Source organism: Vidua macroura, chromosome 18 (genome assembly GCF_024509145.1).
Source record: "Vidua macroura isolate BioBank_ID:100142 chromosome 18, ASM2450914v1, whole genome shotgun sequence".
Taxonomy (NCBI): domain Eukaryota; kingdom Metazoa; phylum Chordata; class Aves; order Passeriformes; family Viduidae; genus Vidua; species Vidua macroura.
Window position 1 is genome coordinate 7,976,813 of NC_071588.1, and position 16,937 is coordinate 7,993,749.

Genomic DNA, 16,937 nt, shown 5'->3' on the forward strand with positions numbered 1-16,937 from the left:
AAATAAAATAATACTACTCAATAGATTCTTTGTCAAAAGGTTATTTACACCTCTAACCAGGATTTAAAGACAAAAAGCAGTAAGAAGAAATGGGGATTAGAGCAAAACCACATTTAGGTATATTGATACCTAAAATGTTTGGGAGTGGTTTTTTTTAATAGCAACTGATAAAGAAATAAAAGCTGTCTTTGAAAGGAAATCTAAATAAGAAAATGACAGCTCAACAAAACATAATTTAGAAAATTTAAATACAGCATGACAAAGTGGTGTAATGGGTAAAGAATGAAGCAATATTAACTGAAAGAACATGAAATTTTATAGGATGGAGTGTGCTGGAGGAACTGCAAAACCACATTTACCTGCAGCTCCAGGAATATAACGCTCTGGATAAAGATCAGTCAGGAACAGACTGTTAATTAAAGTGGATTTTCCTAAGCCAGACTCACCTACAAACAAAATAATTCAGGTTATTAAGCACATACACTTTCTACTCCAACATTTTTAAAGCACCTTGTCTTTCTCCAAGTCCACATGGAGGAAAAATAATTTGTTAATCAGGATCCACCCTAGCTTTTGATATAAAAACATCAAAGGTTCAGCTAAGCACTTTGAAAACACCGGAAAAACAAGCCTCCAGTGTTCTCATAAATGTTACATGAAAATTGTAAGTTTACTGTAACAGATGTCACAATAAAAGCTGAAAGGTCATACAGCACTTGGACTATAGATTTAAGGATAGCTTTAGTTACTTGAGAGAAATTACAGCTTTTTTCATTTAAACTTACAAAATCAGGAGCTTTAAGTCTCCTGCTGAAAATTTCTGAGAGCTTGAAGGTTTTCCTAAGCTACAAATTAAAGCTGGAACACTGCTGGGAAGACAAATGAGTAAAGCAGTCCCAAACTAATAGTCAAGTTTTGCACCCTTACACTTAAGCCCATATAGGTTCTATGTAACTGAAAATCATAAAGCAAATTATTCAAAATTCACCTGAGAAGTTTCATAATTCTGTAACTTCAAATGATACAAATGTTGTGCTACATCTAAGTAATGAAGTTAAACGTGTAAATTTAACTACTAAATCTGAGTTTCAAAAAATTGCTTGATTCCTAACTCAAGGAATCAAAGGAGCCAGCATTAGACCAACTGGCCGTATTATTTTAGATGATACTAGCCTGATATTAGAGATGAAAAAATTACCTGTATTTCTCATCACAAACTACATGACACAAGAACTCTACAATTATCACAAATTACCTGCTTATCTCACAAACACTGCTGAATACTGTCACCAAGTAATCTCAAATGGTACTACAGAGCACATTTTCATTTTTCACTGCTACAAAAGGATAACAGTACTGTGGACTCCCTTTGCACATGCAAACCATTAAACTGATTTAATGTAAACATAATTCAACATCACTAGGAAGAGCTTTGTGCTTAAAGGACTCTCCATAAAAGAGACTCAGAGGTGCTCATTGACAGAACAGGCAAATTACAGGTTTATCTCTGACACCAGAGTGAGTCAGTACAGAACAGCAGAAAACACAACAGCAGCATCACCATTTCAACAGCAAAACACTCACTCTGTGCATTCATGCCTTCAGTGGGGAAACAAGAGTGAAAGAAAGATTAAACAACTACCCCTGTCATCTGACGATGAATCAGGAATGCCAAAATGTCCTGTTGGCTCCAAGTCTTCATCTTTAATCACTATAAATACTCCCTCCTACTAAACATGACAAAATAGTAACAGATGTAATTAGAAAGTGTAAAGAGGTTCAAAGCTTTTTCTACTGTGTAACAGTCAATTGCTAAGTAGGAAGATGTATACATCTATGTGAAAGAAATGTTGTTATTGTATAACAGTCAAAAATACTTAAAGAACTCACTTACCAACCACCATGAGTGTGAATTCAAAGCCCTTCTTCACAGATTTCCTGTGAACCTGGTTGGGCAGATTAGCAAATCCCACATAGCCTGCCGAGTCGGAAAACTGACAAGAAAACAAAGGTTGAATGTAAATGAAATCCCTTTCCCCCTAAAAAGTTGAAAAAGAGTTTACTTGATTCTACACAATAAAGTGCAAGGGTATATAAAGCACATGGAAGAATAGAGAATGAAACCATTTTTGCTGCAATAGCAAAGCAGACCTTAAAAAGGCTCATTTACCAAGCAGGCTGATATAAATAGAAACGAGGTAAGTACCTTCAGCTACACAAATGAAACTCTCCCCTTGGATAAAATAAAAATAAAAATCTGCAAGCTTGCAAGACCACGTTATTATTAATCTTAAGAAATAAATACAGCACAAAATAAAAAAATTCTGTTCAGATTTGGTGTCTGCTGCTACTATCTTCTATAAAAATAATGCATATGCATGCTTACAGGTAAAAAACAAGAACATTATACTAATGGAGGGGTTACTGAGATACAATCACACAGAGATGTATCTTTTGCTGGTTAAGTTGTTCACCTATCTTCACAATCTTTAACTTCTAACACAAAAGCAGGAAAAAGAAACATGCCTGAAAAACTTATCAAAGAGATCTGGGCTATAAACAGGACAGTCTGCTCCAACATCTGTTACCCATTGACTGAAAACCTAATAGGAGCCTAAATAAGAACTGCAGCCATCTGATTTAGGGACCTGTGGGCTACCTGGAACCAGATGTCTTCTTCACAGATGAGTTTATTAAGAGAACAGGCTTTTTACAACGCCATGCACTTCCAGTGGTGTGGGGGGATACAAGGGAAATCGCTTAAAAGGTAATTATTTTTTTTGTTAACAATCCTTTTAAAGCCCATCCAGGTGAGCAAAAATATTAGGAATGAAGGTTTGTACCATGAAATTTCCTTAGGTGAAGGTACCATTTTAACTTTGTAAGCAGAGACTGAATGTCTGGTGAACACCAGAAAGTCTATCACTAGGATCACATACAATCTCTGTTTCTACTATGCAGTTCCTTTTAAGAAACACATCTGAAGCAATAAGGTATAATTTATTTACAATTTTAGCACTTCAGTAAAGTTACAAATGTTTTCAGAAGTTGAACAACTTCTAGACAAAACATTGGCTATGCAGCCATCTCTTTACCTTTACTTTTTCACCTGACTGAGACATGTTTCTTCACTTCAAGTTTCAGACACTGGAAGAAAAAAAGCCATAGTGCATGTTAGCTGACTTGAAGATTACATTACTTTTAATTTTGAACTGATCAACTGCATGTAGCAATCACATTTTATTCTAGTAGAATGAAATGTCACATACTCAAGGATTACCAGAACAAATAAGCCATAATCAAAATGTGTTCCTTCTGAAATAAATCAGAGAAGTACTTAATTTAAATACTTAAAAATTTCAAAATAGAAAAATTCCTTTCAAATGCAAAATATTAAAATTTAGTATCATAACAAACTTTCACCCATCCTGTCTTTGTAGAAGGATGGTTCACAGATAGGCGAATGTAATGCAAATGTTGTCCAAACATTACATTTGAGAATTATTACCACATCCAAAAATTCTCATGAGAACAGGACACCTACATGATTCCCAGGTAAGGGTCAGAACATAACATTATTTTCAGTGACTTCAAAGTGCTGTTGCTGAATAGGACACTATACTTGGCTAACCCATGCTGGATGCAAAAATTCATGCCAGTGTGAAGGACTATCAAAAGAGATTTGTTCTTTAGTTTCAGACACCCAGAACAGCTGGACTTTGGCACGCCCTTATCTCTTTACTCAAGGATGTTAGCTGTGCTATAGATTAGTTATCAGGGCAATAGCAAAGCCCTTTCATTTAGAGCAGCCCCAGAGTAGGGACAGGAAACACAGAAGTGGCCAGAGCACTTCACAGCTTGGTTTGTTGACAATGCAGCTCTTGGCCTGGAAAAGTAGGGAAGTGACCTATGCAGGCACCTGTGTGTTCAGACCTTCCTGTTGGGTAGCAGAAGTCATTTTAGCAGGATACAGTCCAGTTTCTGACACTGGCAGTTTGGCAGTCAAATCCTGGCAGAGTCCAAGCTCTGGACTGAAGGAAAAGTCGAAGTTAGCATAATTGCTGCTTGGAGTTCTAAAGAAACCCGATCTTCAGCTCCCATGGTATTTCATTTGCCCTGCAGCAAGCATTTAAAATCCTGGCAGCTGTGCAGGTACCAGCTACCTTATAAGCAAGGAAAGTTGTTTTTTTCCTCCTCCAACTACTTTTCACCCATACCCAGCTCATTTGCTTTCTAATGAAAGCCCAATGCATCCATTGCCTGGAAAATAAGGAGGTTCTCATTCTAATCATCTGTCAGCCTCTAATTGTGTATTCCTCAAAACATTCTGGAAAGCATCCCTTAAGAATGGTTTTGAAAACCAGAGCTTCTTTTCCTTTGACCAGTATGCAAAGGCTCATTGCGGCCTCCAGCCAACCATTGTCACAGATCCTTAATGACACTCACAATCCCACTGACAGAAGCAACTCGTTGCTCTGTTGACATCTTATTTCTAAGTTTGGAAACCTCTGTTGTCACCTTGTCAATAAAATTAGTAACATAGTTCAAGAGTTTAGAAAACTCATAGTTACTGAGTGCTAATGTAGATATACCTGACCCATTTCTCACAGTAATGACAGAGAAGAATTCACCCAGGCCCACTGTCCATAGATAAAGGAGAGACAGGGGAATGATTCAGGTTTCAATATGTATGGCAAATTCCCTACTTCTTCTTTAAACTGACAGTATAGTCACATCCATTGTAGCATTATTCAAGTTACTTGATTAAAAAGCAGAAGAGTCAAAATTGCCATCAACTGATTATGATACATTCAGCTTCAAAGTTAGTCTGTTATCGCATAAGGAACATTTTTTCGTAAAATCATCTGTTCCACAAGTACAGCTTACAAAACCTGTTTCCTACAAGGCAAACCACATCACCTTGTGTCTTACTCTGACTGAAAATTGCTGTAGCCAAAACAGCAGCCCAGCTGCTCTGATCACATCAGATTGCAGCTCACACTTCCAGTTAGTAATTTCCCAATGTCTTTTGTTAGAGTAGAAATATTTTAGCTCAAGTTACCTCAACAATAACAAAAAACCCCACAGAAACACTTGCCGTTCCACAACACTTAAGGTGCCGAGGTTCATTTGAGAGCTCAGTTGCTCAGCCTTGACATTTTGCAATTCCTAATACTGCCCTCATGAGGTTTCCTCGAAAATCATTCCACCAAACTTCCCCAGATGACCATGTGCTGCCTTCCCAAAGCTCTACCATACAGTACAAATCAAAACCTCGGAATGAACAAAATGCCACACGTTAAATCCTCTTACAGCACCAAACAAGCACAGCACTCTCAGCACTGCTCACTAGTGAGAGTCTGGCGCTGGACCAGTCCTCGCTGCGCATCAGTGACCACAGAAAACCACAGCTCTGTCTGCACACAGCTGACTCAAACATCAAAACACCGTGAAGCTGAGTCTTTGACAACACTCTGGGTAGTTCACACACCTGGAAATTTTAATTTCTTATCAATTGTCCAGAACAAAATGTATAAAAAAACCCCACAACTAAGGCAAACCAGAGCAAGAACTGTATCTGTTCTGTTTTCTTTAAATTTTCAAAGTACTCTTTCAATCAGCATGAGATAAGCAAAACAGCACACACAAAACAGTTCAAGGAGAAAGGAATAGATAAGATACATTTGCAACAACTTACAAAAAGCAGTGAAACTTTATCTGTAAATAATGCTGGGCCCTACTTAGCAGGCCTAACAGAAAAAAGGGGGCACTGTGCTACAGCAAAGGAATGTCCAAATCTGGTTTTGAACAGTGGATAACACAACAAAGTTTCATTTTGGATTCCGACAAATTCCTATCCTGAACAATTTGATGTTGGCAATGTAAAGGAGCAACGTGCCACCGAGTTCAGCTGCAGCTGGAACGTGCCATCGCACTGTCCTCTGCTAAGAGCAGTATTCCGGTGAGAGAGAAAGAGAGAGGAAGGAAAATGGGTCATTTCCTTTGTTCCTGTCAGGATGCAAGAAGTAAACTGTGAGGAACAGGCAGACTGGGAGCTTCTCAATAGGAACCAGCACAAAGAAAGCACTACAAACATGTACAAAGAGTGTGTCCATATTAGGATATCAAACATTTTCAAATAATCACTTCAGAGTGACCTTACAACATCTCGACAAGCAGAACAGCCCTCCTGATTTCTCAAATGAGGCTTCTTCCTTCCATCAGAGGCTACATAACTCAGATACTTTTTTTGGCAGTATTTAATAGCCACAGACAGGAGTAAAGACTTACACAGGTTTCCCAGTTCTGGAAATGGTCTCAGCAACATCAGCATTCTGAAGTCACTTTTCAGACTTAAAGCAGACAGAAACACCAAGATATAGCAGTAAAACAGCAGTATTTGTGGTTTCTCACTAAAAGAACTACAAAATCCAAGGAAGAAATGTCAAATCTGAGTCACATCAATAATAATAGAAAAAATTTGCATGATTCTGTGAATCATCGAGTTCTAACAAACGTATCCAGCACAGCCTGTTCTGTGTGCCATGCTTTGTTCTTGGCATGTCCTCACCTCCACTGTGGGAAACCCCCTCCAGATGAACAATCCCAGGTGATTTCATTTTTCCTCATTAGAAATAGGTATTATCAATTGTAGGAATGCTCTTTTACACACTAACAATTCTGCTACACTCTGATTCAGAAAAATGACTGTATCACTTCCACCAAACATGGAATTTACAGAAAATGCAACAACCCAGGTGTGACCTTTGCAGACAGACCACGTTAAGTGTGAGCCACTGCTCTGGCCTGGAACTGATGTTCAGAGCTCTTAAGTTCTACAGACTTCCTTCTGGTATTGTATTTGAACTAAGGAAACTGTACAGGGATTACTACTGGGAATGCATCAAAATTTGGAACATGCCTGTGACTCAACAGCACACATATGCACAGCAAAAGGAACAAGGACTACAAGGGTTCAACCACCTGTATGAGCACTATTCTTAAAAGGTCAAGAAAAAACAACACACGAACCTAAAGCTCTAATCCTAAATATTTTATTTAAAGTTCAATTTCAACACTAACATATGACTCTAAACAACTTTTGTGCTGTTTCATCAATGAAAACAGCCACTTGAAATGCACAAAGGAGGCAGTGACACCGTTCTTGTAAACTATCAGTTCTAGGGATGATGTTGTTTCTATGCAAGCAGCATTTGACATTATTTTTGCTGAGTTACTGTGTCAAAAAGCACTGTTAAACAGACCTCTAATTGTGAAAAAACAGGGACTTTTTAAAATTAAAAAGATAAACATATTAGCCACATCACTCATCAGGAAATAGGCAGCTCTGCCTCACACCCACAGAGCTGAAGTATAATTGTGGACATACTGTCAACTCACAGCAAACCGGTAAGTTTGCATTTAAATAATTTCCATGTCATGCTTAAGTCTCACGATACCATGAAGTCTCTGACTTACACGTGAACAATAATTAAAGACAAAAAGAAGTACAGCACGAGCTCGGTCTGTTGCCAAAGCAGGTTCGCTCTGTGCATCCCCCCGGCTCCCGGCAGCCGCAATCCCATGGTGGGTGCTGCAATTTCAAAAGCATCCGAGGAATGCCTAGTGGAGACAGCACTTCCTGCTCCATCCTCTCCTCGCATCTCCGGCTAGCCCAGCACCGCGGCCCTGTCCACATCTCAAATTAATCCTCGCCTTGCTTTAAAAACAAATCAAGGTGTGCGGAAACGGCCCCGCAGCGGCGTCCCGGGGCTCCTGCCCCCGGTACACTTCTCCCGTCCCCACACACCGGCTGCACAACCCTCCCCGCAAACGGCGGCGGAGGCGGGGCCGAGGCCGTGCCCTGCACGGGGGAGCCCCTGCAGCGCTGTGGGGGCGGAGGCGCCGCCGCCGCGGGGAACCGGCCCCCTCCCGCCGCTCACCTGAGGCCGCGGCCGCTCCCGCCGCCAGGCCGCGATCCGCCGCTCCGCCCCACAGCCCTCCCGCATCCCACCAGCCACCGCGGCGGAGCGCCCGCCTACCCCGCGCCACTCTATGGTCCGCGCCCGGCCGGAGACAGCAGCGAGAGGCGGCTCCGGGAGCAGCGAGAGGAGGGATAGAGCGTCCCCCGCCCGCCCCGGCGGGCGCGGCCATGGCGGCCCGCGGGCCGGGGCCACCGCCGAACCGTCTTCCGAAGTGCCACATCTACACGGAATGGTTTGGCTTCTGTTTTCTACCCAAAAATCGTTAACTTTTGGGATTGCTCCACTTACAGCGGGTTTAGCGATTCTCCTCAATGGTAAACGTGGCTGGTGTGATAACCGCGGGTACTGTTTGACTGTAAGGGAGTATGTAGCACCAGCCTGGTTGGCTTGCAGATGCTCATTCACACATGAAGCAAATTCCTCTCCCGAACACTGTACGAAAACTCCCCGGTACTTGTTTTACTCACACTGTTCTCTCCCGTCACAGCTTTCCCTCTGGGTCTGTGAGAGCCTTGGTCGCTGTCACCGCTGAAGGGCCAGACGGGATTCTCCTGCGAGTTCTCTGCGGTGTCAGGGACTCCAGCAGGCAAACCTGGAGTGTAAATGATACCTACAGTTAGATTACAGACACAGATCACTTTCTCATGGGGAAACCGTGTTACATAGCCCAAACTCTAAATTCAAACACATATTAGCAGAAGTACCAGAAAGGCTTTTCCCAACCTTCCAGCTGCAAGAACTGTGTTCAGGAAAGTTGCTGGACATCTATCCACACATTTTGAGAGGGCAGGTTGTGTGTGTGTGACCTAGCAGCAAATCTTTTGACTAAAAATCCTGAATACCAAGAAACACATTTCTGTTATGTCTGTATTCCCATCGATTAAGCAAACAGGGTTGCAGCTCACAACAGGAAAATGTGGAAGTGAAACAAATGCTGCTGAAGGCAGACTGGCATTATTTGCAATTCACATTGTGCTCATATTTTCAACGGAGCATTGATGGGATCTGAGTAAGAACAAGATAAAAGCCAGTGAAAGTGCAAGCAAGTTCCATTTCCTAGGACAAAATGTAATGTTATAACTCAAAGTTCTGATTCACACTTCCTTCCTGGAGGAGTTAAAAGATAGCATTTCAATCTTCCTTAGAAATTAAGGTTTTATTTTCAATTATTCCATGGATTTCCATATAGGTGTTTCGTACTATCACCAGAGGAACATCTGTGGCAGTTTTTCTTTCACTAAATTAGAACACTGTGATGCGCACAAGATTTTGCACACATGCACTGTCTACAAACAACTGCTTAGTATTTGAAGAAATTATAAGAAATTGGCACAGACAAATGCCAAACTACAGGCTGCCATCAACACAGAGACGGGTGGAAGTTCGTGCTTTCCCATGACTGTCAATCCTTTCCTTTGGCAGGATTTAGTGCAAGGGGTGAGTCTCCAGAAATTTCAAATCCTTTGCTATTGAGGCAATAATTTTCCCAAGTCATGGCTGAATCAGATCGCTGACTAATTGTCACACAAAGTGTTCAGGGAAGCCACAACCCTCCAAAGAAGTCCCATTGGGCCAGAAAGTGATGTAAGGAAGGGCACTCGGGGTAAGTCAGTCCCAGCCAGTGCCCTGCCTCTGCAGGGCCCAGGAGCAGATGCTTAGGAAGAGATAAAAGTAGCACCGTGCCTGTGTATCCTCCCAGATTCCAGCAATCTGGAGCTCAGCAGCTTCCTCAGCCAGAAGTTTTATCTTGATAGTTCTCTCTTCCATGAATTTTTCTTCTTGCTTTTTGAACCCATCCCAACTTCTGTCATTAAAGAGCGTCCTGTGACAATGAGTGTTACAGTGCATTATTCACTTGATGAAAATGTACTTTTGTTACCTTTGAAACCTGTTATGAGACTCGTTATGAAACTGCAGTTCACAGGAATGCCAGGCAACAGAACTGGAATTGTTTGGGGTGTGTGACTGAGAAATGCTGCACTGCAGACACCTACAGCAAATGCAGCCCCCCAAACACATGCTGCATGTTTTTTATTTCTACACCAATATTAGCAGAGGTGCAAAGAGAAGAAGTGCTTCTACTGAAGAACACTGGTTAAATAGTCTAGAAATGTTCATGCTGTGAACAGCAGTCTGACTGACTGACTCACTCATTCCCAGAATTATTATTTTTGGAAGAATTTTGTTTCATTTTTCCCTTGGAAATTCCAATGCTTTTTCTTAAAGTTCCTGACACATCAGGGTTTACATTATCAAAAGCACAAAAGTGCTTCCTTGAATTCAAATCTTAACTCTGTGTAGAGTCACATCTTAGTAAGTCAGAAATACCTCATACATTCAGTAAAAGACATTATGTGTCTTTTGTTCCAGTTCTCTTGCAGAGAAAATGGTGATACTGATTATAATAAAACAAATACAGCCATAAACTGAAACCTAAATTGAGTTTTAATAGATAAACCAACTGCATTCCTTGGCATTACTTTCCTTAAGATATGCTGCTTAAAACTGTTTTTATTTTTCAGTTGTGAGATCCCTTTTAACTCAATTTTCTTTCAGTGCAGTCTTTTCCTCACATAGATGAATAGCTGTGTTTGAGCCTAAAATTCTGTGTGATTGCTGTAATTAATGGCTGCACTATGAAAGCAATTCACGGAGATATTGACTCGCTACTGTCAGACACTGAGCACCTTGAGCATTTGGGAGCATCATCACTCCCAAATATCTGTGGAGATAAAATTGCCCAAGGGCTGATTAAACACCTTAATCATATACATAAAACCTTTTCATTTCCATAAGATTTCAGTGTTTGATTCAAAGTATTTGTGTATGCTTTGCCAAGTTACAGTACATGGCTCCAGATCCAAACCTTTTAGAAATAAATCTGCTGCACACTGTGGGTGACATCCTCTTTTAAAGGATTACCAGAGAAAAAAATACTTTGAATGTAGCTAGTGGAAATGTCAGATGAAGTAATTTAGATATTCACTGGGTTAATTTGTAGGATTTGGGTGTGCTGAAACACAGAAATTTAAAGGTGAAGTTCCCATTGATTTGATCAATGTAGTATTTGTGTAGGGCTTTATCTATGGAATCACCAACAGGGAGAACCATTCTAACATCTCAAATTTCCTCATTTTTGCAGACATGCTGCATCAGGAATCAGAGATGTCAGGCCAGTGAAAGCTGGTGTCACTGATGAGACCTGCAGCTCAGAGCTGGAGCCTGGGCAGGGTACAAACAGGAAGCCACTATCTGTGCATGCACCAAGATTTACAGACACAAGCTGCTTTACAAGAAAATCTGCAACAGATAAGTATTTTCCCTTGCTGCAAAAAAATGCCCAAGCCTCATTTTCAGTGACACACTACAGGAAATGAAGATTATATTTGATTTATAGTAGTCTCAGAGGAACAGAAGTGTTTCTTTTGCATTTACAAGCACATACAAGCCCTCCTTTTCAAGATGCTACTTATGGTAATGAAGAAGCAATAAGAACAGCCTACAAATATTCTCCAGTATAAGAGACATTTTGCATCTTTCTACCAATAACAGTCATCATTTCCTCTTACTGGAAACAAAGTTCCCTTTTAAGAAGGAAGCCAGGATTGACCAAACAGATGTGTGTTATTCCCAAAAGCAGAGCTTCTCTGAGATGTGTAGGGGCTGCACTGCGGAGAAGAGATGTCCCAAACCTCCCACATCTTCTCAGCAAGGCACATTTCTTTAGACACAAGATAAATATAGTATATTTCCCACCATTAACCCTGAATAGTTTTCAGTAACTTCATGGTCATGTCTTTACTTTCAACATCTGCAATGTATATTTAAAACAATGGCATTTGTCCTTGCTGACGCCGCTCTCACACAAACTGACATCTCGTGTGATTTCCCAAGAATTACATGGGAAAGAGATCTACCAGGATCCTGGTACACCACAATCTGTGGAAGGAGGCTAACTCTGGAAGAGGACAAAATTAAACTATAGCTGTCCTGAAGGAAATATGTTGTAGAATGGACCATTAGGCATGAAACAATGTGTATTTCCTATAGCTTCCCCCCCCCCCATCCTGCCTATCCAAGCTTTAATACGTTATGTTCTCTGTCCATAGAATTAAAGAGAAGTATTTGAAGTGGCATGGCCTAAGCACACATTCAGTGTGATCTTCTGATCACACTGTGGATGATCAAACTCACCTACATGACATTCTAAACTTTGGGAAGGGACCTTCACTGGCCATATTAACTCCCTGGAACACCATTAACACGGGGTTATGGCTGTCTAGTGACACCACAGTGTTCTCTGCAAAGCTGAATCCAGAAAACAAGGTGCTGAAGGGTTGGGTGCACAGCAGCTCACCAGTGCAGCCCAGCTGGTCCTGCCTGTGGTGACTGGAAATGTTCTCAGCAGGGCATGCTTTAACAGAGAGACATGAAGATCAATTCCAACACTGGGAAGTTTCAAGTGCTGCTTCAGAAGTTTGTGTGCAAAGAAATTCAAGAGCGGGGATGTGGAACTTGGTTCTAGTGATGGTTTACCACTATCGTTTTCCTCATTCGGGGAGGAAAGCACCTGTAACATTGTCTCAGCATTCCCACCGTGTGTAGTCCTGGCTGTACCCGGGCAGAGTGTGTGTGTAAAGAGTAGAGACTGATACAGGGCTAGGGCCACTGTGTCTGGAAAGGGATCTGCAGCAGCAAATATATGAAGGCTGGAAGCACATTTATAACTTCTTTCAGTGTTTTTCCAGCTACATATATCTGTTTCCTTCCTTTCTTTTACCTGAGTCTAGTCACATCATCACTGAGAGGGAACAGGGCATCAATGTATTTCTCAATCCTGAGAGGCAGCAGCAACACTTGTACTAAAAAAAGTGTTGAATTCTACATCATTAGCACCAGTCACTGAGAACACTATGTGTTCTTCCAAAATTCTGGTCTGGTTTTCTCTTTGCTCAAAAGATGATCTAAGAAGAAGTGACAATTTCGTATTAACCACTTCAGCTTGTTTCCGAAATAAATGATTGTGAAATAAATCCTATGGTGAAATTGAGCACTTTCATTTTGTAATAACCTGCTCATTTGACAAGAACTCATATCCTATGTGCCAGTCTTCTGATGTGCCACACTGAAGACACGTTGGCATTGCTGACACTTCCTGAAACCCTATCCTAGTATGGAATCTCTTCGGTTGGGAAAAGAATTGCATTTTGAAGGAAAATTCAGAAAGAAATAATCTTCTCTGAGAAATCTCAGGCTTTCTAAATAAAGAACAGCCTTTGCCTAACCCCTCTATGTTTGTAAATCTCCCTGCCTTTATTTCAGCACTAATTAGAATACAAATATGGCACAAAATCTATCTCTAATAGGATTCCTAATTCTTCACCTTTGCTTATGTCTGATCCAGAAGTTATGGTAAGCTGTCTCGAGATCACTGAGCTTTTAATTAATCTTTTGACTCATACTCCATCTTATTCACACAAACAATACAAGGTTTGTGCAGAAGATTGATCCCAAATGTCATTTTCCCCTCTGTCCTCCAGATGCTTAATATTTTAGGGATTAGAAAGGGCAGAAGCACTTAGGTAAGGGACACTCCACAAATTATAAACCAAGTGTGCTCTGCACACTACATTTCAGGTCCCCAAAGGCAAATCTATCCAAACATTGCTAGTGGGAGGCCTTGGGGCTGAGCAAAGCCCTGACAAGGCTGGAGGGCTGGGCACAGCAGGTCTGTGCCATGAGGCAGGGTTCATGCACCAGGACAAGCAATGCTGGTGAGAGCCTGGACCCCCCATTAGCAGCCTTCCCAGTAACTCTGTGCCTGGTGTTTGTCCTGATTGTCAGGAAAGGAGCAAAAACACAATCACCTCTAATCCCAGAGCCCCTCTTGCTATAGTATGGCTCCTGTGTAATTGTTCTCAGCTTGAATACCACTTCCGCCCATTTTCACAGTCTGTAAAGCCCCCCTATCTATCCCCTTAGAAAAATTTAATTAATACATAGCTGAAGCAGAAATAGATGTAATGACAGCTCATTTGTTAAAGAGCTACTTTGCTGTAAGAGCATTGTGCCTTTCAGTTTAAAGGAATCCAGACTTTTCCAGCAAGGGTTTAACTTACAAGGAGAGATTTTCTTTACTTAACACCCGAAATAAAACATCATGCTGATTTGTATTTCCTTTTCATTTCTGGGAGTTCAATTTACAGTGTTTTGACATTAACACCATCAGAAACCGCTATGTGCTGAAGTTGATGGTGTCCTCAGGCCCCCCAGCAGCTGTGTCAGTCAAGGTAGCAGTAAGTCAAGTAAGCAAACCTGTGAGCACCTTGCACCAGTGGTCTCATTAGAGGTAGTCTGTGCAACAAACTTTTAGGATCAAGGAATAAAGTAATTAAAAATGGAGATTGTTGCCAGTAACCAGGATAAAAGCTAATATCTGGGGTAATGAAAAGAAACAGACAAAAGTGAAATACCAGGAATGGAAATGCCTCTAAGCAGAAAGGTTCTGTTGCCCTGTGATTATTAAGCGTGTATTTCCCCAGAGAAATAATTGCCTTGGATTAAGTGATTTGTAGGACTCTGTTGCTGGGTTACAGGTAGCAAAGGAAGGTGGAGTGAGGGTTGCAGAGGTAAAACAAGCCATGGGCTGGTTTCCCTTCTCAGCCCAAAGACCCAGCAGCTGCACTGGCCCCATGAGTGCCTCCCAGCCAGCACAGGAGCACACACAGGCCGTGTATCGAAGGAAACTCGGTGTTCCGTGCTCCCGGGCAAGTGGCAAGGGTGGGGTTTTCCTGTCCTTATGGGCTAAGATAACTGGCATTTCTCCCCCCTTTCTTAATTGTTCTTCTGTGCTGTTTTCTATATAATCATTATTATCATCATAAATACAGATGCTATTCAGTTTCAGCCTGTGATCTGGGTTTCTTCCTGTTCACCTCTGAGATATCTCTGTGGATGGGTTTTTTGCACATTCTCCTCTCCCTGACACCAGGGACTCTTCTGAGTGATTGTAAGCAGCCCCAGTTTGACAAACTGCACAGCCCCAGTCACACATTCCTCCTGGACTTGCACACTGGAATTTGCAGTTTTGAATAATTGAAGTAAACTGTATGTATTTTATATACAACTGGAAGAGGAGATAAATCCTCTGAGCTCTGTTTACCAGGCAGTCTTTGTTAGGAAGACATTTTCCATGCTAGAATTGTTTACAGCTCTTCATGCAGAGATAATCAAAAGGCTGTAGTCATGATGTCAGCTTGTCCAACTCCATGACAGTCCACAAGCTCCTGATATTCTTGTATTTCTTTTTTTGGAAGTTTTGGGGCTATTTGGGTATCTTGTGGCTAAAGTTCATCTTCTGGTTGTTAAAAAAAAGGAAGTGAAAGGCTTTCTTCATTGTGCTGTGACCTTGTTGTCATCCTCCTGTTACTACACTGAAGTCACCTGTTGATGTGAACAGGGCATTGCTGCTTGTTACTTCAGCAGTCACATGCTCAGCTGTCAATCCATGTGATTCCTTTAACCGTTGCTTATTCTTTCTTCTGCTGCTTCTGCTTCACATGTGCACTTTTCCATTCATGCTGCATTCATATCAGTCTTAAGATTTGGATCACAAACATCTGCATGCCACAATACGTGCTGTGCATTTTTGTACAACAGAGAAAAACACTTATCCAGGGGCAGGAAATGTGTTCTTTTCAACTCTGTGATCTCCTCTACACTGGAAGGACACTTTGGGCTAACTGAAACTAAATCTAGTCAAATCAATTCAAAAATCACTGTGAATATAACTTTCAATTTTGTCTAAAACGTTTAAACCTATTGCAATCAAAACAAGCCTTTCTCAAGACACCCAGTGCAAAGCCACTGGGACACAGCTCCTTGTGAGTGCTGTGATGAGGTCTGTCCTCTTTCTCCAGCTGCTGTAACTGCAGCATTCACAAACACTCCCTGCATCTGCCAGGCTTGGGGGGCTGAGACCTGCTGCTGGCTGCAGAGGCTGAACCAAGGCTGCTTTGCAAGAACAATGCAGGACACCAATGGTCCATGAAGAGACTGCAGCAATTACAATGTCTGCCTGTCCTGATGATAAAACCTCTTGTAAATACAGCAGTTTTGACATGGGCCTTAACTCCTTAACATACCATAAAGACTCAAAATGTACTCGATCAATTAAAACACTAAAGCCAAGTTTGGAATGTTTGTGAAAACATGTTTTAATTGTGTGCCTTGCTCTTGGCTCCAGGATCAGAGCAAACAGAGTTTCATGCCTGGTGTAAGCTAAGAGTAGTTATTCTTCCTGGACCTATCTAAGAATCTGTCTACTGGTACTGGCAGGTGACATGCAGATCCCATATCCAAGGCTCTTCTATTTTCTGGGTGGTTCCTAAGCATTTGACGCTGTTTTTTTAACATTTGCCTGACACAGTGTGCAGCAGAGAGCTGTGCCTGTCCATCAGTGCTTAGTCTTCTGAAAAATGATCAATTAGACTCCAGTAACCAGGACTTTCACACTGCTGGGTGCCTGTATTGTCAAGACCTCTCTGAAGGTCTGGCTGTGGACTTTATCAGTAAATAGGAAATACACAGATAACGGCACTAAAAGGAATTTGAGCAGCCGAAATCCGAGACGAGATGCCTCCCGCCCCACGCTTAACTGGGAACGGGCAGCGTCCCTGCGAACTCCTCCCGGAGCAGGGCGCCGGGGAGAGCAGAGCGAAGTTTCCCGGCTCAGGTGGGACACCCCGAGCAGGAGGGAGGGCCAGACAGCTGGCCCTGGCCCTGGCCCCGGCCCCGGCCCCGGCCCCGGCCCCGGCCCCGGCCCGCGGCGGGCGGTGCTGCTGCCCGGCAGGGCCGGGCCAGGCGGGACGGGGCGGAGGGCGGGCGCCCCGCGGCTCCTCATATAGCACTGCCCACGGCCGCGGCGCTCAGACCGGCTCGGCAGCCGCCCGG

At 42.2% G+C, this 16,937-nt stretch overlaps 1 protein-coding gene and 1 long non-coding RNA gene across 3 annotated transcripts in view; one reads left to right on the top strand and one right to left on the bottom strand.

Annotated features, from left to right (window-relative positions):
- Positions 1 to 7,998, bottom strand: part of LOC128816342 (septin-2) — a 35,480-nt gene extending 27,482 nt beyond the window's left edge. For both annotated transcript variants that reach the window (XM_053993892.1, XM_053993893.1), the window contains exons 1-4: positions 7,944 to 7,998; positions 3,096 to 3,147; positions 1,895 to 1,994; positions 360 to 446 (exon numbers count right to left, since the gene is read on the bottom strand). In XM_053993892.1, the coding sequence (XP_053849867.1) occupies positions 360 to 446; positions 1,895 to 1,994; positions 3,096 to 3,122 (214 nt within the window). In that variant the 5' untranslated portion in view covers positions 3,123 to 3,147; positions 7,944 to 7,998. The remainder of the gene's footprint in view (positions 1 to 359; positions 447 to 1,894; positions 1,995 to 3,095; positions 3,148 to 7,943) is intronic.
- Positions 7,999 to 8,075: 77 nt separating this feature from the next.
- LOC128816343 (uncharacterized) lies at positions 8,076 to 13,269 on the top strand. Its single transcript, XR_008439859.1, has 2 exons — positions 8,076 to 8,299; positions 11,128 to 13,269. It is a non-coding gene; the product is annotated as an uncharacterized LOC128816343 (long non-coding RNA).
- The last annotated feature ends 3,668 nt before the right edge of the window (positions 13,270 to 16,937 follow it).